The following is a 25408-nucleotide window of genomic DNA, read 5'->3' as shown; positions in this document are numbered from 1 at the left end:
CAAGACCAGCGTTGACGAGATGCCTGTCCCAAGGCCAGAGACCAAGGATGTTATCTTGGGGGCCGGCCAGTGACACCCTGGAGGTAGAAGCCCGGTAAGGGGAGAGTGGAGAGGAGGTGGCTGCAGGGAACCAGGGAGCCGGGTCTCCCCAGGCCTTACCCCCAAGTCCGCCAGCCCCAGAGAGGAGAGAGCTTTACCATCTGCTGCTCTGAGGGCAGGCTTCGGCCCTCAAGGTCTAAAGCCTTGAGGGTGGAGGTGGAGGGGATTTTCTCAGACCCACTTCCACAGAAAAGTGAAAAAGATTACTAAGAGGGTTGGGTCAAGCTGCATTCTTCCCACAACCACCACTTCCCTTCCTCCTGAGGTCATGACTGCATGTTATGCAATGCCAGTCATTGAATATGCTCTGGAATCTTCCACAATGAGAAGGTAATGACCCAAAGATAAAGTGTAAAACCAGAACACCAGGCATCCATCTTTCCATCCCCCTGTTCTCAGTCCCCACCACGTGCCAGGCATGGCCTTTTCTGGCCTGTGTTCTATGAGCAAGGTCTCATGGGGGGTGACCTAGTTCCAGAAGGGTGGCCATGGTCCCAACCTAACTCATTAGATAGGTGGGTCTGCTTAAGTGCCCAGCCTATGATGCAAGGGAAGAGGATGTATCAACAAGTATTCCAGAAACAGCAGCTGAGGTGAAAGAAAGGACTGGAATCCAGAGATACCGGGAAGAATGCTGTAGAACCTGAGTCTGGCGGGGAGGGGGAAGACATCGCACTCGGTGAGTGTCTGCGGAGGCTCCTCTGGTTGAGGAGCTTTCAAACTCGTCTAACTTGGGTGGCCGCCCGGTGAGGCAGGCTTTTTTATTACAGATAAGGAAGCTGGTGCCCAAAGGGAGCAAGTGTCTTGCTGGAGGCCCCAAACACAGGGGTCAGCGGAGCTGGGTCAGGCTTCCACACCAGGAGTCCTCAAACTTCAGGGCATATCAGGACCACTGGCAGAGAATCAAAACCACAGATTCCTGAGCCTCGCCCTGGAGAGGCTAATTCCTTGGGTCTGCCCCAGTGCCCAGGAATCTGCATTTTTAACAAACACCCCGGGTGGTTCTCGTGCTGGAGATTCATGGACCACACTTAACCACTGCCCCAAGGAAAGAACTCAAGAGTGAATTCTCGGCTGCTGGCTTCCCTAGGCATCCCAGGCAGGGACGGATGGTGGGACAGGTGCGTGTTCCTGTCTAGCTCCCTGGTAGAGAAGAAACGGTCCTCTTACTTAGTTCATCGAGTGGCTCCACATACATGCCCAGCACCAAATAGGAAGCCCAGGACAAAGGTCTGAGGAGGCGAGGATTGCTCAAGGGGCAGCCGCCACCCCACTGCGATGGACACTGCTTTCACAGGATGACTCAAGGCCACTCACTTCCTGCATTTCTGAGTAGACAGACATAGCAAATAGCCCTGTGCACAGATAGCCGGCTCCAGAGTCACCAGGGGAGACCCGGCCCTGCCAACACAGCAATGTGGGGCAGGAATCAGGAATTTCCAAGGGAGGGGAGAAGGGAAAAAAAAAAAAAGGAAGAAATAACTCCTAACCTTGCTCCAAGTTCTGAGCCAGTCCCTTCTGGAGCAAGAAGGATTGGGGATGGAGGGATAAAGTGGGAGTTCGGGATTTGCAGATATGAACTACTATATATAAAATAGATAAACAACAAAGTCCTACTGTACAGCACAGGGAACTATATTCAATACCTTGTAATAGCCCATAATGAAAAAGAATATGAAAAGGAATGTATATATGTATAATTGAATCCCTATGCTGTACGCCAGAAATTTCCTTACTGTAAACTGACTCTATGTCAAGTTTTAAAAATCTGGAAAAAAAGAAAAACTAAAAAAAAAAAGGAACTGAAAGGGACTCGTGTTCACCTCGCCTCTAGAAAAAGAATCAGTTGGGAGCCAAAGCAAACACCGCTCCACACATGGTTCTGAGACACACGGTCTCATCCATAAAGTTGGTGAGCAAAGGAAATCCAGCCCTGCCTCCCACCTCCCCCTCCTGCAAACACACACTCTCTGCCCTCATGCCGGGGCAAGGCCTCATCTTGAACCACGTGGGGCTCAGAGGCTGAGCTAAAGTTCTTGCACAGCAGAAAAAAGGAGAGCTGCCTGGCATAAGGTGGGGAGGCAGAAGAGTCCAGGTGGGCTGCCTGAGCCGGCAGGCTGCTCTCCCAGCTCTGAATGACTCGGCAAAGACCAAGGCCCTTAGTCCTGCAGAACCAGAGATGGCAGATGCTCCCTTGGGCTAAGTTTGGGATGATGCAAGACAGCAGTCAGGAGACAGAGAAGAAAGAAAGAAGGGGAAACGTCAGCTTTCACCTTAAACTTGTGACCCCTTATCATCCCTGAAGGGGCTCCAACAACCCTCATCCTGCAATCTACACGGGGCTGTTTGATGTTGGGAGTCGGGGGAGGTGAAGTCAAGGGAAGGACATCCTGTTAACAGCACTGTTGGATAAAGATCAAGAATCAGGCCATGGAAAACAGCTGAGGCACCTGATAAGCCTGCCCTCCCCACTTCCTTCAGTTGGGGCTTAGGTTTGTAAGACTCAGGTCTGATGTGCGGGGCTGGGAGCTGGCCCAGTATCTATGTCATCCCTGAGACCCCAGAGTCCTCACCACAGACAACAGTCTCGTCAACCACGCGTGGGGAAGATAACACCATCTCCCGGGACCTGCACAGCTTTTGGCTTGAGTAGCTCTCAAGAGGGGAAGTCCCCATCAGGATACTGCCTGGAAACCTCCAGAAAGGCCTACCTTCCCCTATTCACCCAACTCCCGGTCACTTCACTCGTTACGAATCGGCTCATAACCGTCCCCTCCTCAGGGAAGCTGTCCCTCTTGCTCCTCACTGCACTCACTTTGCAGTGTGTCCTCCCACACCCGGTGATGCCTTAACGTCCTGCGCACATGGACTCTTAAGCCTGCCACGTGGTGCTGCTTAAGTGCTGGCCCCTCCTTCTAGACCAGCAGCCAATGACCTTGACTGTCGACAGTAGTGTCAGCATCTGGTCTTCATGTAGCACTTTCTAGCTGATAAACTCTGCTCCCTAAGTGCCCTCCACTCGCTGTCTCATTCACTCCTCTCCCCCACCTTCTGCAGTAGCCAATAGTGTCTCCATCTTACAAGAGAAGAAGCCAAAAGTTAGAAAAGTTAAAGGACTTGTCCATGAGTACACAGCAGAGCTAAAGATGTGTTCTCAGACACCCTGGCACAGATCAAGGCACCCAGTAAGGACTTAATAGCTCTTTGCATTGAAGTAATAAGAGGAAGTCGCATCAGACAGACAGTCCGGGCATGACAGTCCCTTATTCCAACCTCTTGAGCTTTCAGCTAACTGAGCAGTCACCGTAACTCCTTTCACGAAGGGAATGTCTGTTTATGAATTTGTCCATCCACTTGTAAGCTCCTGTTATGCCCAGAGCCCTGAGATACAGGAGAGATTTATTAATCAAGGTTCCAGTCCTTTGACAAGTGTCCCATTTAGTGGGAGGAGGAGGTGGAGGAAGAGAGGAAGGGGACAGTAGAAAAATTAAGGAAGATGGGGAAACCCCCAGAAAACAAAGGCCAGTATCTACATAAACTCAGCAAGCACATAGTGGGGGAAGGAATGCATCCCTCAAGCACAGAGACTGATGAGATGAAGGCAGGAGGGGAGCAGGTACCCAGACACCCAGCCAGAAGGGAACACCTCACAAGTTGTGTCTCCCTCCCCTTTTTTTTTTTTTGCTGGTAAAATATACATAGCATAACATTTACCATTTTAATCATTCTTAGCTGTACAGTTCAGTGGCATTAAATACATTCATATTACTGTGCAACCATCTCCTCCATCCATCTCCAGCACTTTTTTCAGCTTCCCAAACTGAAACTCTATACCCATTAAACCCTAACTCCCCATTCCCTCCCCTCTCCCTCAGCCATTGACAACCGCCATTCTACATTCTGTCTCTATGAATTTGATTACTTGAGATACCTGTGGTACAGTAAAAATATATGTGGTCTTTGTCCCTGATTCCTGGCACAAAATTCTAAAAACCCAGGAATTTCCTGAGTGATTGGAATGTCCTTTGTTATTCATAAGGCACCACTTTCCATCACACCTGAGTTAACGCTATGAGGTGACAGACTGGGAACCCTACAGAGCCTCAGGATGGAGCTGGTCTCCACAAGACCAAGTGATTAGACTTTGGAAACTTTCAGCCCCACCTTCCTCCACCCCTGAAAAGAAGAGGGGGCTGGAAATTGAGCTCTAGAAAAACTCTTCAACCAGGAATTTCAGTGAGCTTTCCAGTTGGTGAACAACTCCCATCAAAGTGCTGGGAGGGGGGGCACACCCAGAGAGGCCCTTGCATCTCCTCCATTCGGCTGCTCCTGATTTGCATCCTTTACAATCAACCAGTAAAAGCAGTAAGTAAAGTGTTTACCTGAGTTCTGTGAACCATTCTAGCAAATTATAGAGCCTGAATAGGGCTCATGGGAACCCCCAATTTATAGTGGGTCAGTCAGAAGTCCGGGTGGCCCCCCAGGACTTGCAAATGGCATCTTAAGTGGAGGGAGTCTTGTGGGACTGAGCCCTTAACTTGTGGGCTCAGCACTGCTCCAAGCAGTTGGTGTCAGAACTGAATTGAATTGAAGTGTAAGTGTTGAAGAATTGGAGAACTGGTGGCTGTCTGAAAAAAAGACACACCTCAATACCCCACAGAGGTGGAATCACAGTATCTGTCCTTTTGTGACTCCCTTATTTCACTCAAAATAATGTCTTCAGGGTTCCTCCATGGGTATCATTTGTCAGAATGTCCCTTCTTTTTAAGAATAAATGATATTCCATCCTATGTATATATTACATTTTGTTTATCGATTCATCCATAAACGAACACTTGGGTTGCTTCCACCTTATAGCTATTGTGAAGAATGTCGCCGTAAACAAGGGTGTACAAAGATCTGTTCTAGTTCCCGTTTTCAGTCCTTCTGGGTGTAGACCAAGAAGCAGAATTGCTAAATCACTTGGTAATTCTATTTTCAATTTTTTGAGGACCTGCCATACTGCCTTCCATATGACTGCACCATTTTACGCTCCCACTGTGCACAAGGGTTCCAATTCTCCACATCCTTGCTAGTATTTGTTAACTTTGTAACTTTTTCTTATTAATGACCATCTTAATGGCTTTGAAGTGGCATCTCATTGTGATTTTTTAAAATACTACTTCTTTAGGTTATTAATTAATTAATTAATTAATTAATTAATTAATTAATTAACAGAGGTACTGGGGATCAAGCCCAGGACCTCATGCATGCTAAGCATGCGCTCTAGCCCTGAGCTATCGCCCTCCCCACGTTTCACTGTGATTCTGATTTGCATTCCTCTGCTGGTGAGCTTCTTTTCATGTGCTTAATGACCACTTGTATTTATTTTTGGGGAGAGATTTCCATGCAAGTCCTCTGCTCATTTTTATACTGGGTTGATTTTGTTGTTGCTGTTCAGCTGTAGGAGTTCTTTACATATTCTGGATATTAACCCCCTACTAGATATACTAGATACATGATTTGCAAACAGTTTCTCCCATTCCACCGGTCGCCTTTTCACCCTACAGACCTTGCCCTCTGATGTACACATTTTTTAGTTCAGTTTATTTTGTTGTTGTTGTTGCTGCTGCCTAAGTTTTTAGTGTCATATCCAAGAAATCATCAGTATCACTACCAAATCCAGTACCATGAAGCTTTTTGCCTAAGTTTTCTCCTAAGAGTTTTATAGTTTTCCTAATACCATTTGTTGAAAAGACTGCTAATAATTATGTGTCAATGTAGGTTCCTCAGTTTATTGAATGTTTCTGTCGGGGAGCGAGGGTCTGGAGCTTCCTGGTCCTCCATCTGGCTGATGTCACTCTTCCAGGCTTAAGGTTTATTCCTCCAAGCAGTGTATCTTCAAAGAGAGAATTAAGGAGCCAGACTGTTAAGAGCAGAGGGACAGGATGGGAGGGAACAAGAGACAGGCTGGATAGGAAGGGTGAGGGAGAAGGGGTCCTGGAATGCTAAACTGAAGACTTAGATTTGATTCCATGGAATGGTCAGACACCTCAAGAATGCCCGCCAAGGCCAAGATATATGGCAGGCCAGGCCAACCAGAGCCTCCTCCAGTGCCCTGAGTTGAAGGTCAAAGAAACAGAAGGATTAGGAGCATCTGCCTTGGTTCCACCTCACAGACCTTCAGGGCTTCCCCTGCCACACCCCACCCCCAGGGCTTCCAGTATGTTTTCAGAACCTTAAGTGAATCAGAATTATGAGCCCTGCCCCAAGCTCCTTCTCCCCTCAATCTGAAGAATTAAGTGGCTCAGATCTCAACTGCATCCACCTAGTCATATAGCAAACACAAAGTAAAGCACCCGGGCAACAACGTGGCTCCAAGCAGGAAGGTACCTTCCCATGGCACACTGGTCCTCTCTCCCAGGGATTTCAAAGTCTCACCACTAGCCTCACCTGAGAAGTCAATTGAAAATACAGGAGCCTGGGCCCCTCCCCTAGAGAGTCTGATTAGAAAGCCCATGTGGGACCCAGGCGTCTGTACTGTGTCCCAGCCCCCTGAGTGAGGGGAACGGTGACCATTTTGGTGGGGCATGGGCTAGTTCCCTCCCAGGTGTCGCCAGCCTCTGAGCTCATCCGCCTGCCTGAATCTTTGGTGAGGGCTTTGAGACAAAGGAGAAAGCAGAACTGGAATCCAGTTCCACTTTACCTTCTCCAGAAGTCTCACACTAGAAGTCTCACCTGATCCACAAGTTCAGAACATGGAATATAATAATAATAAACTTTTGAATTTTATCCACATTTAAAAACAGATTGCACAAGCCAGACACAGAGTGACAAATATTGCATGATTCCAGTGACATGAGGTATCTAGAACAGGCAAATTCAGAGGCAGAAAGTAGAACAGAGGTTACTAGAGGCTGCGTTGGGGGGGGTTATTTCATGGGTACAGAGTTGTTGGAGATGGTAAAAAAGTTTTGGGTATAGAAGTGGTAATGATTATACACTGTGAAATTAATGCCACTGAATGCAACAATTATAAATACGTTGTGTCTATTTTACCACAATTAAAAAAAAAACAAATTTCACACAAAAATCTGGATTTCTGGATCTCTTTAAAGAAAAACCAAATGACACACCCTGACAACACTGGGTCCTGCTGGTTATATGAATGGCTGGCAGGGGCGCAGGCAGCTGTCATCTGTAGATGGGACATGTGCTCTCACAGATGCCATGACCCCACCACACTCCAATGTCACTTTTCCTTTGTCACATTTCTATGACTTGCCTGCCCCCACAAGCACCCCACCCTTCTCAGTTCAGTCACCACTAGCCTCGCTCTATTCTCCTAAGCCCCTGCCTAGTCCTCTGTCCCAGTGCAGAAGGGGAGGCCAGCAAGGGACCAGCCACGTGGGTTATCATTGTGTCCTTTGACAATGATAACCATCGAAAGTGCAAAGGAGCTGGCCTTCACCTCCCCAGACTTCACTCAGATCTTGAAAGGTCTCTGACATTCAAACATCCAGAACGATAAACCTGGACTTAAACACATGCAAGTGACATGATCTGAAACAAGATGAGGCTGCCTACCCGCCTCATGACCTTGACTCTTGAGTCAGCTTCAGAAATACCTGGCCTCTCCGGGTGAGACGTGATCAGCCAGCCCAGCAAATGCAACCTCCCCCAGACAGGCTCACTTTCCCAGAGCCCATGTTTATCTGCTAGAATCTGATTTCCAAATGCCTGACATATGATGGGGTTCAGGACATGCAATCCCCAAATACGGCACCTTGGCATAATGAATATTTTAAGCTGGAGGAGTTTGAGAGAATTGAGAAACAGGAAAGTCACTCTGACCTCCTTTCCTTCCACCTCTACTTCCCCGAAAGAAGCCTTAAAATTCTCTTGTGGGAGGTTCCCTCCTTGTACCTAGATGAAGGGGGCAGCCTTCTCTCTGAAGGCAAAGGGACATGCCTCTGAAACTCCTGACAAACAGGCCTTGCTCGGTTCCCCTAGTTCACCACAGTGACCTCACTCCTTAACCTGTCCTCCCGCCACGACTGTCTGCTCGCCATCAAATCTGGCGCAAAAGTGCACAAGTCTAACTGTTTCTTCATTGCCTTATGAAGGCTTCCCTGTCATCTAATACTTATATTAACTAGTTCCGGATGATTTTCTCCTGTTCATCTGACTTTGTCAGTTTAATTTTTTTTTCTTTTTTTTTTCCAGGGGGAGGTAATTAGTTACACTTATTTATTTATTTAATTGATGGAGGTACTGGGGATTGAACCCAGGACCTCCTGCAGGCTAGGCATACACTCAACCACTGAGCTATACCTCCCCACTGCCATCAGTTTAATTTTCAAATGAGGACTCTAAGAGAGTCAGTGGAACTTCTTCCTCCCCTACAAACAGCATCAGTGTTCCATGCCTGCTGGGAAATGTGGCTAGTCTCTAAGTGTAACATACATGCTGATTTCCAAAGACTCACTGTGAAAAAAGAATGAAAAACAGCTTCCTAGTAATTTTACTATGCTGATCACATGTTGAGATAATAACTTGGATATATTGAGGTAAATATAGTACTACAACTAATTTCACTTATTCTTTTTACTTTAAAAAGTTTACATTTTACCTATTTTTAATGTGGCTACTAGAAAATTTAGTTGTATATGTGGCGTGCATCTGTGGCTTTCATTCTATTTCTACTGGATATTTTCCACAGCCCAGCTGTGGCTGCTACAAAACTCATTCTGTAAGATTACTGTATTTTCTTTACCTTGAAAAGAAACTTATTCTCTCTAGACTTTTTCTGGGTGGCGCTGTGCTAGGAGTAGCCCAAGGGGCCTAGAGGAAGTCCCCTCTGGTCTCAGCGCTGGAGGCTCCTCACTGGGGCTACAGCTGCCTTGAAGTTCTCTTCCGGCTCCCACATCTCTCTCGCCCTGTGCCACCAAGCCGTCACCAGACTCTCACACACGGCTCTCTTCCCAGCCTTGCTCAATAACAATGTGTCCTCATCACTCAAACCCCGCACAGATCATTTTCCCTGGAAACAATGGAACCAGTGTTGCTAAACACTGCCAGGCTGTCAGCACCTGTGCCATGGACACAGGGAGGCACCTCAGCTGTGGTCCAAGACTCCCTGCCCTCTCTCACCCCAGCTCAGGACTCACTGGTTCTTTTCCCCAGAGCCTGGAGCCCCACCTTCCTGAGGCTCTCCCTGCTGGGCTCAGAGAGCCAGAACCAGCCCTCCACAAGGCAGCCGGTGAAAGGCAATCCCAGTGCCTGGAGCTTCAAAACAGATGGCAGGTGCTAGCTCTCAAATTCAGGAGAAACTACTGGACACTATCACCACTGACAACCCACAATCCTCAAGACACAGGGTTAAAACTTGAAACTCAAAATCCTGCCTTATTATTATTATTATTTTAATATATGCTTCATCCACATGAAGACTCAACAATGGCCCACTGACATGGGCTTTGGAGGTGGAGTTACCTCAAACCTCGTTTGCAGCTTTCAGCACCTGTAGGGCACTGGATAAAGTTGCTTCATTTACCGGGGTCTCAAGTTCCTCACCTGTAACAATAGGGGCAAATCTGCCCACCCCACCTCAAAGCGCTGGAAAAAGGAAAATAATGGATGACAAAGTACTTTGCACATCATGGCAGGATTCTGTAGCTAGTTTCCATTTGCTCATTTTGTATGTACTGATTATCTAATAAAGCCAGATTAGCCCACCCTGAAAAAAGAAAAGTACTTTGCACATAATAGGTGTTTGATAGAGATTAGCCTCCTTCCTCTTCAATCTTCCTGTACCGTTACACAGAGAAGATACTAAAAACCTTGTGGAGAACTGGAAACAAATCCTCAATACTCTTATCTGGTTGTGTGTGTGTGTGTTTTTCTTAATCCGAATTTTGGTGTCTGGTACAAAAACTTTGCGAAGGTATGGATTATCTTTGCAGCCCTAACACGGAGTCTGGCAAAAGCAAGAGCTGGGTAAATGCATGAATGAAGGAATGAATGTTGGATGTAGGCAAGCAGAAGCTGGTGCCTTGTGGAGCACGTCAGAAGCACTAGGAGAGAGGGGTCAGAATCACCAGGGCACAGGGGTTTTGCTGTTAAGTGTGAAGTCTGGGGACACGAAGAGTTACTCTGTGGAAGGATGTGTGTGATCTACTTAGATCGCTTTGTGGAGCCTTTTTTTCCTAAGCAGCAAAGCTCAAGGTGTTCTGTTAATATTTCTCCTCCATTCAGCCATGCTTTACACAGAAAGAAAGGTTAAAACACAAGCCAAGAACCAAACACTGTCATCTCTATGTGAGGGAGCATGAACAATTCAGCTTTTCATCATTTTTGGTTTTGTTTCATTTGTTTTATTCTACCACTTAATTTTTTGCAGAGGGAGTTATTTAGGTTTGTTTATTTTATTTTTATTATTTTTTTAAATGGAGGTACAGGGGATTGAACCCAGGACCTTGTGCATGTTAAGCATTGCTCTACCACTGAGCAATACCTCCCAATCTCATTTTTTTTTTTGAAGTTAGCACAGTGAGTAAGCCTAAAAGACCAAATTAAATTGATGTCTCCGTGATACAAAAATATACTGTCAGGGTGTTTTTAAGTGTAAAACTCTTAACATTTTCTGACCTGGGTGGGGAGTATGGGTGGGTAATGAGTAATTATTCTTACTAAATTGTAAAGATATATGTGGAGTTAAGTTCTCTCATAGGTGTGTGAGGAGGAGGTCTGAAAATGTATTCGTTTATGCTCCATGGTTAAAAAAAAGTATTCAATTCTCTGATCTCACCAAGCCACCAGAGGGCCTGGTTAGCTCTCCTGCCCTCCCCAAACATTGGCTTTGGGAATGTCTGAATCCTGTTGGGGCTGTGAATAAGGAGATTTAACTCTCTGGAAGCTTGAAAAATCCTACCATCACTCCCCAGCTTAACCCTCCTATAAAGGAAAAATCCAACAATGTCAAACCTGCCAGCAGAGCTTCAATAGAGATGTTCAAATCCACCATCACATCACCTTCAAGGACAGGGGGCTGGTAAATGTCACCCTCAGTACCTATTTCTGACTTGCCGTGAACAAAAACATCCAATTGTCTCATCCTCAGCCCTAAAATCAATTCCGTCTTTAGAACACTCAAACCCACAGGTGAAAGAAAACGAGGTGAAGGATTCTATGTTGCCTGTTTGTGTTAAAGAAGGCCTGTCTGATGCTTTGACTGACTGCTTACACTATTACTCAAGTGGTAAGACTTACTGGCTTGCAAAAATTTAGCTCAAGTTACCTTCCAGGTGGCGAAATGGAACAGAAAGAAAATTCGTCTTTAGAGAAGTTCAGAAATTTCTGACCCAAATAAGAACTTTCTAAACGAAAGCTTAAATTTTCTAAAAGCAAGGAACAGGTAAGAGAAAATAGGCCACTAAGAACTAAGGGTTACTGGTCATTTGTTAAATGTGTAACCACAACTGCATGCGCTTGGGAAGAAGTGAGAGCCCAGGCAGTGGTCCAGATAAAGACAGACCCCACAAAGAGTTGCTTCAAATATTTGGAGAAGGCAATCAGATTCATAACATGCCCAGCGTTCTGGGTCATAATCACATTGAGATAAAAATAATTTTTCTCCTTCCAAAATGAAGACACAGAAAGGATTAAGATATGAGCTTCCCAGGCCTTTCCAAGGTTTCTGGGCCTTGGAAATTCAGAGCAAGATTTCTACTCCATCCTGCTGGACTTGGCTCTAACCCTCAGGGGAGGAGGTTGGCACACTGTCCCCACTGTCCTGGCTTCAGCTGAGCATAAAAGAAGGTGAGAGCATTGCCAAACATCACCAGGGCACAGCTCTGCCACTCCATGTGGTGCAGGAGATGCTGCACTCTAGGAAACCTGGTTGGACAGGCAAAAACCACCTGCCAAATTCTGATGACACAGAATATCTGACGCCCAGGGGCTGCGCCCGCAGAAAGAACAGCTTTCATGAAACCACAGGTCCAAGCTGGTGAAGAAAGTTCAGGAATGAGATCATAAAAACAGCCTGTGTTTCAGAAGCATGCTTTCTGCTGGCAAAGGAGAAACTGTGGGTGACAGAATAAATCTCCTCCTTTTGTTTCTCCCACTTCTCTTACCCGGTCACCCAGTCACAATCACTCACTCACACTATCAGTCACGCCCAGCCACAGTCACCTAGAGTCACAAACACTGTTGAAGTCAGAAAACTACAGTGTCCACACAGTGGCAGAGTTGGATACAATGAACCCTCAGCCTCACAAAGATGCCCCTTCCTTTGAACACTGCAAACTCCTCTACCCACCTGATTGCCAAAGACAGCTATGGAGCAGGCTGTGGACACCTCATTAGCCCCGAACCAGACGGAAGCAATGCGGGAGGGCATACCCAGGATGAAGACCTGGGCCACGGAGCAGATGACCTGGCCCAGTACAGTGACGGGGAAGAGATGTGGCTTCAGGCTGCCCAACTTCACCCAGGCCCCCAGACAGTTGAGAGCAGAGCCGGTGAGGGCGATGGTGCGCAGGCCGAATTTCTCCAGGAGCCAGGCCACTGGCAGCAGCAGAGGGATGTAGGTCAGCATGTAGCACATGGACAGCCAGTCGATGGCAAAGGCACTGACCCCGTAGAAGTTCATGAAGATGTTATTAATGGAACCGTACTGGATCCACTGGAAGGCGTTGCACATGGAGTAGCAGCTAAACACCAGGACCACCGCCCAGCGGCGCTTGCTCACTTTGATCACGCTAAGGTCCTCGGGGCCCGAGCTACCGGGATGGGCCAAGCCACTGGGCTGAGCCAAGGTACTGGGGTGGGCCGAACTGCTGGGGTACACAGAGACGCTGGGGTGGATGGAGACGCTGGGGTGGGCCGAGACGCTGGGGTTCTCTCCGATTGCTGACTGCGAAGGGGTGCCATCGCGCTCCTGTTGGTTGGGATCTTCATTCACCATGACCTCAGCCTCTCCTGGCGCTTTAGACAGGTGCTGAGGACTCTGGTACACTTAAGGGACAAATGGCCTCGGCTGGTCCCCTAGAGCCGACGTGGCACTTGCCCTGGTCCGCCCCAGAATAAACGGAGTCCGGACCCTAAGTAAAAGCCGCGAGTGGGGCTCCTGCGCTCAGCCCCAGGCTTCTGCTCCCACTTGGCTGTGACCTCCTCTGTCCCTGACCGCTATCCCCTAGGCCGGTCGCAGACGTCTCAGCCCTTTCCCGGCCGCCGGTGCCTGCAGGTCTCCCAAGGCGTTTCCGCCACGTTCAGCCCCTCGGTCCGGGAAGAGTTCTCTCCCGGTGCAGTCACTTTGCTGGACTCCGATCGCTCCCGGGCCTGCTTGGGGCCTCGCCCCCTCCGGCGCACGTGACCGCCCCGCCCCCGTTCCTCCTACCCACCCCCCCAGCCCCCACCCCTCCTGACTCCTGCCTTCTCCAGCCGCTGGCCTGACAGCCACAGTTGTTTCGCCACAACTTGCGGGTGCATTCCTCCCCCACGCCCCGGGCGCCATGGAAACCACCCGGTGAACCCCCACCCGTGCACTGCCTTTCAAATTCATTTGCCCCCTCCCGGGGGACTCCGCTAGAAATTCTCCTCCACCTTCCGAGGTAACTCTCAACATTGAGTCTCCTCGGTGCCGATACTCAATCACTGCTCGCGCACACGGATGCCCAGCGCCTCCAAACTGCTCTGTTGTTTCCAAGAGGGCTTCCCGACTTTCCCCCTTGCCTGGGCTCCCCGTCCCTTGCTGGACTTGCGGTATAAAGGGAGATGTTGGAGGTTTCCCGAGCCGGGTGCTTCCTGGGATAAAGGGAAGTTGCGGAAAACTCGCTTCGCTCGTTGCTTTCCGTGGGGACGAGTCTTGTATTGGGGCACTCAGATTTGAACCTGTCCCGTGGGGCTCGTCTTTCCTGACGGATCCCCGGGCGGCCTCCTAGGCGAGGACCTGAGAGTGGAGGGGAGAGGGGAGTGCGGAGACACAGCAGCGGTTTTGCGGGGAAATGCCCGGCACCGCGCTGGCTCGGGGCTTAGGCTCCAAGTGGACTCGGCACCCACGTAGCCTTAGGCTGCCACCTGCTGGTCGCAGCCCCTTCCGGACAGCAAGCCCTCAAGCTCTGCCTTCAGAAAGTCAGGCCTGCACTGATTCATTTCAGCCCAGGGGAGAGATAAGAGCCCAGAGTCTCCCTGAGTTCAAACACCGGCTGAGCTACTCCTAAGCGTGATCTATAAATTAAGATATTCCACCTCTCTGTGCCTCAGTTTCTCGTAATATCTGTAAAATAGGGACGATGAAATACTAGTACTGACTTTGCAGTGTTGTTTTCAGTTTTGAATGAGTTCACACTTGAGAGCACCTGGAAAATTCCTGGCAGATAGTAAGCACTCTGAGTGTCTGTCATCCTAACAATTAAAAAGCGTCATTTGTGTTGCGCTAAACATGCTTCCTGTATTAGCTCATTTAAGCATCACAAAAATTCTGTGATGTAAGTGCTATTGCTTGTCTGCATTTTATAGATCTGAGGCTCCAGAAGTAAAGTAACTTCTTACTTAAAGTCTCAGGTGGCCAAAAGAGCCATAATTCTCATTCTCCTGTTCATTCAAGCTACAGTCTAGCTACTCAAGCACAGTCTGGGGACAGCAGTATGGGCATCCCCTGGAAGCTTGTCACAAAGGCAGAAGCCCAGGCTCAGCCTGGACCTGCTGAATTAGAGGCTGCATTTTAAAAGATCTCCAGGTGATTCGTTTGTTTGACCATTAAAGAGCCACTGGGTGCCAGTGCTTTCTTGTCTTTTCTTTTTTAATTCTTGACCAAAAATGAATTTAAACCTCACTGGGATTAAATGGGACTGTGATTCTCAACTTGGGTTGCACATTAAAATCACCTGACACTACCCAAAGCAATCTACAGTTTTAATGTGATCCCCAAATTACCCATGACATTTTCCACAGAACTAGAATAAATAATCCTAAAATTTATATGGGATCACAAAAGACCTAGAATTGCCAAAACAATAGTGAAGAAAAAGAATGAAGCTGGAGGAATAACCCTCCCAGACTTCAGACAATAATACAGAGCTACAGTAATCAAAATAGTGTGGTACTGGCACAAACACAGACATATAGATCAATGGAACAGAATAGAGAGTCCAGAAATAAGCTCACAGACTTATAAAAAATTAATCTTTGACAAAGGAGGCAAGAATATACAATGGAGAAAAGACAGTCTTTTTAGCAAGTGGTGTTCGGAAAACTGGACAGCCACATGTAAATCAATGAAGTTAGAGTACTCTCTCACACTTCACACAAAAATAAACTCAAATGGCTTAAAGACTTAAGTATAAGACAAGACGACTATAAACCTCTTAGAAGAAAACAGGCAAATATTTTCTGACATAAATCTTAGCAATTCTCCTATGGCAGTCTACCCAGGCAATAGAAATAAAAGCAAAAATAAACAAATGGGACCTAATTAAACTTTGCACAGCAAAGGAAACCATAAGAAAAAAAAAAAAAAAAGACAACCTATGGAATGGGATAATATATTCACAAATGATGTGACTGACAAAAGTTTAATTTCCAGAATATATAAACAGCTCATACAACTTAACAACAAACAAATAAACAAACGAAAAAAAAAAAAAAACCCAACCCAATCCAAAAATGGGCAGAAGACTTAAATAAGCTATTCTCCAGTGAAGACATATGAATGGCCAATAGGCACATGAAAATATGCTTAGTATTGCTAATTATCAGAGTAATGCGTATCAAAACTACAATGAGGTATCACCTCACACCAGTCAGAATGGCCATCATTAAAAAGTCCACAAACAGTAATTGCTGGAGACGGTGTGGAGAAAAGGGAATCCCCCTACACTGTTGGTGGGAATGTAGTTTGGTGCAGCTACTATGGAAAACAGTATGGAGATTCCTCAAAAGACTGAAAATAGACTTACCATATGATCCAGCAATCCCACTCCTGGGCATATATCTGGAGGGAACTGTCATTTCAAAAGCTACATGCACCCCAATGTTCATAGCAGCACTATTTACAATAGCCAAGACATGGAAGCAACCTAAATGTCCATCGACAGATGACTGGGTAAAGAAGCTATAGTATATTTACACAGTGTAATACTACTCAGCCATTAAAAAGAATAAAATAATATCATTTGCAGCAACATGGATGGACCCGGAAATCATTATTCTAAGTGAAATAAGCCAGAAAGAGAAAGAAAAATAGTATATGATATCACTTATGTGTGGAATCTAAAAAAAGAAAAAAGAAGACTAATGAACTTATCTACAAAACAGAAACAGACTCACAGACATAGTAAACAATCTCATGGTTATCAAAGGGAAAGAAGGTGGGAAGGGATAAACTGGGAGCTTTAGATTTGCAATTATTAACTAGTATATACAAAATATATAAACAACAAGTTTCTTCCATATAGCACAGGGAACTATATTCAATATCTTGTAGTAACCTATAATGAAAAAGAATATGAAAAAGAATATATGTATGTATATGTATGACTGAAACATTATGCTGTACACCAGAAACTGACACATTGTAAACTGACTTATACATCAGTTAAAAAAAAATCATGAGGGGAATTCTTCAAATTTCCAATGCCTCTACCACATCCCAAATCAGGATCTCAGAGAGTGGACCCCAGCATCTGCATGTTTAAAAGCTCCCCAGGTGACCTCAACTTGCTGCCAAGTTGGAGCACCCCTGTGGGGTTAGAACCACTGGTTCCCAGGTGAGGGAAAATTGTTTGGAGGCACCATCCACCCTTTTTTTTTTTTTTTTGGTAGAAATGATAAGTTCTTGGATTATAATGAAATGTTTGAAGAGGGAACTTACACCTATCTAATAATTTCTACATTAATTTAATATCCCCAATTCTCAAAATTCCAACCGTGTTTTCCATTTTTCTCCAGGGAACACAGAACCTTTATTCTCTTGGAAAACCTCTCGAGACCTCTCACTGTTCCTTTCCCTAGGTTATCACGGTCCTCTCTCAAATGTCTGCAGATATATTTGTAACTTCATTTTACAGATATGGGAACTGAGGCCCAGAGAATCAGAGTGTGTTATCAGAGTTCCACAGTTAATGAGCATCAGAACAAGCAACAATGAGACAGGTTTCCCCAGTTCCCTTCCACACACATCTCCTATCTGCTCCTCTGGGGCAATGCTTAACTTTGGTGACAGTCGCAAGGGGTCTAATCTGGGATTCCAAGTGATATGTGGAGTTTCCTTTTGTGTGGAGTAAAGTTGGGTCTACTGTGAGCTCTGGATTCAGGCTACTCAGGACATGAAGCTCTGTTCTGCTATTATGAGCTTTGGGATCTTGGGCCAGTTGCTTTACCTGTCTAGCCTTCCGTTTCAGAATCTGTAAAATCAGGATTAAAACCTCTGCCTCATAAGGTGGTTGTGAAAATTAAGATTATGTGTCAATTGTTTTCAATAATGATATTCTGGCAGCCACCTGGGTGGTGCTGTCTCTTGGCTGATTTCCACCAGGGGGAGGACAGGTATACTAATGTCAGGTAGATTTTACCTTGAGAGAAATATTCTGTATTAGTCTATTGAAGAAACATTTATTGAGCATCTTACTATATATTTTATCTATTTATCAGTATGTTCCATCTATACCTACTGATAGGTACACCTTGAAGGAGAAGGAGAAATACATTTTAGGGATTTCTTCCTGAAAAGGGGCCTGGTTCCGGGTTCCATCCCAGTGGACTCCTCCAGGAGCTGGAGGGAACCACTGGACTTGAACTCGGGCTTTCCTGGCTCTCTACAGAAAGATGGCAAAGTCTGCCCCCTAGAGGCCAACAACTACTCCTGCCAGTAGGAGCGGAACTTGAAGTCCAAATGTCACACAGCCTTATTAATTGCTTACTATCATCTCAACAGGGGCTGTAGATGTGGGAGCTTGGAGTATATGGAGCACATGGGAAGTCTAAATTGCAAATGAAATCAGGTTGAGACCTTGGATTAGTCCCCCCTTAAAAAATACGGACACTTGGAATTTATAAAACTATTGCTCTTACAAATCTTGTATGTGTAGTTTACATGTGTAATAATACTGCATACTCACCAACCCCCTGTCTTCCTTACTTCCCGCATTTGTCATATATTCCAACTCCGAAGCGCTTGTACATACCTCTGCACACCAGGAACCTTGAGTGAGGGAAGCTCCACTGCACGTGTTCTCAATCCCTGTCCGGAGACATGAGTTGAATTCCAGATCACCACGGAATTTCAGAAAACTGGGACAAAGAGGAGATCTAATGAGTTTTCAGAAAGGTAAGGACAGGTTTCATAAAACATTCTCTTTTTAAATTTTTTTATACTTGGGGAGAAACTAGGTTTGTTTATTTATTTATTTTTAGAGGACCTACTGGAGATTGAACCCAGGACCTCGTGTATGCTAAGCCTGTGCTCTACAACTTGAGGTATACCCTCTCCCCTCATCAAACATTTTCAAGAGAAGAGGTACAGAATGTCATCAGGTTGTCATCAAGCCTGGAACCTGGAAGTCAGTAGAACAATCAACGTCTTCTGAAGGAGAATCACTTCCTGCCTAGTTATAGAAAAGAATCAAAGATTTTCAGACAAGCAAAGTTCTTAAAAAGGTACTGGTGTATCTTCTAGGGAAGTGGCTAGAGTATGTGCTCCACCAAAACCAGGGAGGAAACTTGGAGAGAGTAAGATGGAGGAAACTGGAACTCCAACACATGGGCAGGTAATGGGAATCACCAAGATGCTGGTAAAGGAACAGCCCAGGTGGACAGCGATGAGCCAGCCATAGCAACAGCCTGTTCAGTTGGAAGCTGATCAGCGACTCCAGGAAAAATTCATCAGGCAGATGACACTGACAAAATTGGGTTTGAAATTATTGAGAGGTGGCTTTACAGAATTGGGAGAGAATTAGGGTTTGGACTGATAAGTACCACAAATATAAATAAATAAATGGGGGGGGGGGAGCAATTTTAACTCCAGTGGAATATAAAAAGCTACAGAGGAAAGGGGAACAAAATCATGGTTATCTTAAGTCACTCAGCTGTGAACGGCATGAACACAACCATAATACTGTGAAGACTGAAAGTTGATATAACTATACTGGGAGGATGGGGGAATGGGATGTGGGCTCATGTGTGTGGTGGAGAGGAGGGTTGGGTAAACAGAGAGAAATCTTTGCCTGCCATATTGGAAAGTCAATGGATAATGTCTAACATGGATATTGGACAAAATCAGAAAGTACCAATATATCCATGTTATTTAAAGCCATGCAGGGAAATACCAAAAAAATCATCTATTAATGCCTGAAAGTAGTTGCCTCAGAAGAGCAGGAAAGCAAGTAAGCCATGATATGTTCGATATATGACTATTTGATTCTTTAAACTACATATAACTTTGGTTTGTTTAAAAAAAAAACTCTACAATTTAAATATGGAATCAAATTGAATGGAGATGGACTGCTTCACCGAGGCCCACAGGTGATGTCAGGGGTGTGGTCAGTTCCATCCTGGACTTTGTAATGTTGATGCTAAAGTGAACACTCAAGACTCCAACCCTGGAGCCTCAGGGAAGCCTCTTCAGTCCAGCTGTGTCCTCCAAATTTGTGCCGGGGTGTCACCTCAGAAAAGTGAGTGTGTGGTCAGGGGCCCTGTTACCCATACCCAAGTCTAGACCCTTCTCTGACCTTCCGTCTGCCTCTAGTGACTTTCATGCTTGTAGACTCTGTGTGGGTCTAATCCCTTCTATTTATGACTCACTTCTGCCCCAGCATCCAGAGGCCATGCCCAGGCCCGTTTCTCCCCTGGAAGCCGTAATGTCAATGAATAGCTCCACCAGCTCCCAGTCAGCCAGACCCAAAGTGTGAGAAGCACCCATCGCTCTGTCCACTGGGTGCTGATCTCCTCACCACCTTCCCGCCTCTCCTTCCCCGTGGCCACCACCCTAGTTCAGATCCTCATGGCTTCTCACCTGGATCCTGCAACTCCCTCCTCATTGCTGCTCCACAGGACTTTCCACTTCTCTCCAGGCCCCTTCTGCCTTGAGTCCTCCAGTGGCTGCCTCTTGCTTGCAGAAGGTTCTCACTCCTTGGCTTAGCACACTGGACTTTGTGATGTCGCTCTGGCCACATCCCCCACCCCCGCCCCCTCCCACCTTTCCCTCCAGGCAGCTGGAACCACCTGCAGCTCCCTAGGAGTATTATGAACACATCATACCTGGCACCCTGCCTTCCTTCCCAATGCAGGACAAGCATCACCTCCTCCAGGAAGCCCTCCTCAGCTCTGAAGCAAGATTCAGATAATTCCCTCACACCACGCACATACACCTTTGTGGTACCTCCTGTCTCATGATAGCATGAATGTTTATTTTCTTCTTTAAATCATCTATTTACACGAGTCCCTCGAGCTTATGAATCATTCCTACTCATGTTCAAACCTCGACCTCTAGCTTGCTGTCTGGCCCCTGGAAGGGACATGAAGGTGTAATTGAAGTGACTTCTGAGATGCAGTTCCTGATGTGGCCCCTCTCTGGATGGCCTCAGAATGAGTGAAAACTGGTTCAGCCCATTCTGAATCCTCACGTCTTCTCTGTTTATTGTCTTTACTCTTTCTTTTTTCTGAGGCTCCTCCCCTTGGAAGTTGCTCCCCCCCCCCATCCCCGGGCCATCACATCTCATGGAGCCCATGGTCAGGATGGTTGGTGGGCATTCCTGCACCAGGTGAATCAGTTCAGAGGGTCTCTGAGCCAGCCTTCAGGGGGATGTGAAGGCAGGGCCTGGTGAGGCCTAAGGCAGGGGGGAACCCATTCTCCTTAGAAGAGAGAACAGGATGAGAGCCTCCTCCCTGGACTTGGAGATGCCAGACTCTGCCCTGGGTGCATCATTAAAATAGATTTTTCAGTTCCCTGGAAATGTATGGCTGTATCTAGAAAGGCCTCAAATGGTATCAGCCCTTCTCTAAGGAAAAGACCCATGCACCTGCGTCCCCTTTTGTTTCATCCAAGGACTTGGATGTGTCCTTGGGTGTCCACTACACTCTTCTTCATACCTTTTTATTTGTTTTGAGTACTTCTTAATAATTAGAAAACCGAAAAAAAAAGTTGCTCCCTAAACATGAGAAAGAGCTGACTGAAAGACGCGTCAAAGAGGAAGGAGATATTAAAATGGCTCTTTTTTTTTTTTTTTGCATAATCTATAGAAAGCTCAGAGGTGCCAAGCTCTCTTTGCATAATGAGATAGAGGAACTGCATTAGCAGGGAGTTGATTACCAGGGCAACAGTTAAAAGCACACAGGGTGACAAAGCAGATGGGTGCTGGGCAGGCAGGGTTGCGTGATGCTGGAACCGCAGTGTAGAGAAGTGACAGACAGAGCCATCTGATCTGGCCCCTCGGTGTGCAGGGGTTGCTCCCAGGCTGGGAACTGTCTTCACAGTCATTCATTCATTCACACAGTCACCACTTGCAGGCCCAGTACTGGGCTAGGTGTCAGGGAAACTGACACAACAAAGATGATGGTTCTAGCTGACCGGGAATCCACAAACTAGTGGTGAGACACATGTGTGAGCAAACCATGGCGGGGTGCTGCAGTGACCGCGGGGTGGAGATCCACCCTGTTTCGTGGCTGCAATGAAGGGACCCAGAGGTGGCTGCTCAGACAGATGTTCCAACAGGATCTTGAGGGGCAGGTAAAACTCAGCCAGGCCCCGTGGCAGAGTTGGGGTCCAGTGGTGACCAAAACGGATGTGTTCCCTTCCTGCCCGCAGAGAGCTTATGGTCTAGTTGGGAGGGTGGTTGTCAATCAAACGCTCACACACGTAAGTAAAATTGTGATAAATGCTGTGAGGGTTACTTGTAAGAATTTGTAAAGAAGGACCAGATCTTAGGAAAGAGGGAGAACTAAGTAAGTGAAAGAGAGGGGAAGGGCATTCCAGGCAGAGGGAACAGTATGTGCAAAATCCCTGAGCCAGGAAGGAGCACAGCCCTTTAAGGAATTAAACAAAGCCCCTGTGTCTGGAGCAGAGTGAGGGAGAGGGCAAGGCTGGAGAGAGAGGCAGCAGATGGTGCAGGCACAGTCAAGGGATTTTTGCTTTATCCTGAGAGCAAAGGGAAGCCATTGAGAGGTTTTAAGCACATGAGGGACATCCTCAGTTTGTCACTTGGACAGGTTGTTCTGGCTGCTTCCTGGAGAACCCAGCTAGGGTCGGGGGTGGTGAGCATGGGGACAGAGGGACCTCCCAGGACAACGCTGTGGTCACCCAGGTGAGAATGGAGTTTGCAAACTGAACACAGGCAGGGGCAGGGGGATGGGGAGCAATGGGGAGTGAGAGCTAGGGTTGGATGGGATTGGATGAGGGAGGGGAGGCAGAGGGAGGACTCAGGGTGATGCCCTCTGGAGGGAGAGGAACAGCTTCCACCTGGAAATCTTGCAGAGAGCGTGACATTGTAAAGGAAAAGTGCCCTGTGTCGCCCTCACCCTTGCCTCCTGTTTCTCTCTCCTTCTTCCCTTAGTGGGCTGCCTCCCCTTCCTGCAGCTCCTCAGCCATTGCAAGGTCAAGAGGCCACAGAAGCTGCTTTAAATTCCAAGTGTGATTCCCATGAAAATCCAATAATCCCATTTTATGGGAAGTAAGGAATCCTGAATTCATCTTCTCATCTTTCAGTCTTTGGCATCACACCCCCTAAGACTTCAGGGCAGGGCACTTGGCTCAGGTTCACCTTAATTCTGTAAATAAATACACTAATTAGAAAGAAAAAACAAGTCCAAAATGAAGCTTGAGTATTTATAGATTCCCTTAAGTTTTACGAAGTTAATAGTTGAGTGAAGTTTTTGCAGCTGACGCCTCCAGCCGCCCTGACTCTGAGCAGACATGAAAGTGCTTCCTGGTGTCTCACGTGGGGAGGCCACGAGTGCTGACTGTCCCTCAGCTTTTTCGCTTGCCTTTTCCCTTTTACTGTTGCACTGAACGCAAAGGACAGATGCCCAACTTGAACCAGCTTAAGTGCAAAGAGAATGTGTTTTAAGAGCACGAGGGGTGCTCTCAGACTTTAAGGAGGAGCCGACCAGTGGAGGGGCAGAGGGGGCAGAGCACAGCTGAAGCCCTGGGAACCCCCCATACCGAGGGCTTGACAGTGCTCAGGGCCCTTTTCTTCTCGGAGTCTCCCTGTGGCTCAATCCATTTGAGCTGCTGTAACCAAAATACCTTACATATGACAAATTTATGTCTCACAGTTCTACAGACGGGGAGGTCCCAGGTTCTAGGAATTGGCAGATTCGATGTCTGGTGAGGCCCCCTTCCTGTTTCTGGATGGTGTCTCTTGCTGTGGTAGGAAGGGCAAGGGAGCTCTCTGGGGTCTCTTTCATAAGGGCACTAATCCCATTCATGAGGGTTCCACTCTCATGACCCAGTCACCTCCTAAAGGCCTCACCTCCTAAAACCATCACACTGGGGGTTAGGTTTCAGCATGTGAATTTTGGGTAGGGGGTAGGACACAAACAGTTCAGAGCATCCTGCATGCCTGCTTTCTTTACCTCTCTTCCTAAAGACTGGTTTTCTCCACGATGGACTTCCACCTCTTAATAGCTTCAGCTACCTGAGAAAGGCTGCCCTGATTTTCTGTCCCAAATACAAACTCCCAGATGCCCATCCCTAGATCCATCAACCATGACAATGAGGGTGAGGGAGGCCGCTCCACAGAGGCCATATTGGAGTGGAGGAGGGACAGTTCCCAGAAAGAGAGGGACAGTCCACCAGGAGATTACACCAGCAGTGCCGTCCACGACAGTTAGCTCATATGCATTGAGAATCAGGGACCTTTAAAGTGAGGTACCTAGTTCCCTACTCTCTTGCTGCTTGGAAGCACTTCCTAGTTGATAATCTCTGCTCCCTAAGTGCCCTCTACTTACTGTCTCATTCACTCCTCTCCCCCACCTTCTGCAGTAGCCAATATTATCTCCATCTTACAAGAGAAGAAGCCAAAAGTTAGAAAAGTTAAGGGACTTGTCCATGAGTACACAGCAGGGCTGCTCCCTCCTTCCCTCTGCTCAGCCCGCAGGACCTGCCTCCCGCTCCCAGCCCTCTCCCTGCCTCCCCTGCCACTGCCCGCCTTGGCCTCCGGCCTCTGCGAGCAGCCCGTCCCCTGGGGCTGGCTTGGACCTACTGCTCTCACTCCTCCTGCTGGTCTCCCTGGTTTCCTTTTCAAACACGTGCATTCAAGTAATAAAAGTGAGTTGATTTTTAAAAGGAAGTCACAGTGTAGATGGTTCATCGATGCAGCAGAAATGGTGCTGGTGGGATGTGGGTAATGACAGTTTGGAAACACCGACTTAGAGAAATGGGTATAAACTCAGATGGAAATCAGCCACCAGACTTACACAGTGACAACAGCTGTGTCATGTAATTTCACTGTTGGCAAAGCCCCTCTCTCGGTGAATCAGGTAACCATGACACCAAACTACTGACACTCCCTGTTTCCATCCCCCACAGCTACCATGGCACCTGAGCCAGGACTCAGTCTTCCCTTTGTGCCTGGACCCAAAGCCTGTGAAAGAGCTTATTTCCCTCTGTATCCCAGACACTCACTCCTTTGGAAACTGACATGTCCCCAGCATCTCCATGGTGATCAAAAATCTGCTCCCAGCCAGGGTGCTGGGAAAGTCTGAGATATCAGAAAAAATCTTGAGATCCAGAAATTCCTACCTCTTCCTCTGAACATTAGTGAAAAGTGGGAGGAGGCAGGGATAGAGGGTGGTCTGGGGGTTGTGATACCCACTCATTCATTTCTTTATTGAACAAATATATCTGGAACCCTGACTACATGCCAGGCACTGGTCCAAGCACAGGGCGAGGAGTGATGAACACGTTGACAAGGCCCTGAAAGTGCTGACGTTCACAGTCCTGGGGGACCACAGTCAGTGGAGAAATGAGCGTAATACCATGCAAGGCAGCAAGACGGAGAGTAAGGTGGCCGTTAGGGCAGGCCTCTCTGAGGAGGTGACGTTTGAGCAGAAGTGAGGAAACCAGCCACATGGATATCTGGAGTGAGCGCGCCCCAGGCACAGGGGTGGGCAAAGACTCTGCAGTGGGGACAGGCTCAGAATATTCAAGGCACAGCAGGGAGGCCATGTGACTGGAGCAGAGAGACTGAAAGCGGGGGAGAGTGGGGTTCAGATGATCAGAGAGGTAGATGGGCGCCACACTGCCTGCAGTCTTGTGGGCTCTGCTGAGGACTTCTTACCTCACACGGCTGAGGTAAGAAGCTACTAGAGGGTTTTAAGTAGAAGAGTGATG

At 47.1% G+C, this 25408-nt stretch overlaps 1 protein-coding gene across 4 annotated transcripts in view; it reads right to left on the bottom strand.

Moving 5' to 3' along the window:
- The window catches only part of FLVCR2 (FLVCR choline and putative heme transporter 2), a 58585-nt gene extending 38342 nt beyond the window's left edge, over positions 1 to 20243 (bottom strand). For 2 of the 4 annotated variants that reach the window (XM_031454094.2, XM_010976472.3), the window contains exon 1: positions 12401 to 13435. In XM_031454094.2, the coding sequence (XP_031309954.1) occupies positions 12401 to 13048 (648 nt within the window). In that variant the 5' untranslated portion in view covers positions 13049 to 13435. Of the gene's footprint in view, positions 1 to 12400; positions 13437 to 18266; positions 18373 to 20092 lie in introns of those variants that run through there. The other 2 variants (XM_031454095.2, XM_064486133.1) reach the window with 2 other exon arrangements.
- Between the last annotated feature and the right edge of the window lie 5165 nt (positions 20244 to 25408).

This window comes from Camelus dromedarius, chromosome 5, assembly GCF_036321535.1.
Source record: "Camelus dromedarius isolate mCamDro1 chromosome 5, mCamDro1.pat, whole genome shotgun sequence".
Lineage (NCBI taxonomy): Eukaryota > Metazoa > Chordata > Mammalia > Artiodactyla > Camelidae > Camelus > Camelus dromedarius.
Note: the sequence above shows the minus strand (reverse complement) of the source record. Positions and strands in the feature narration are given on the sequence as shown.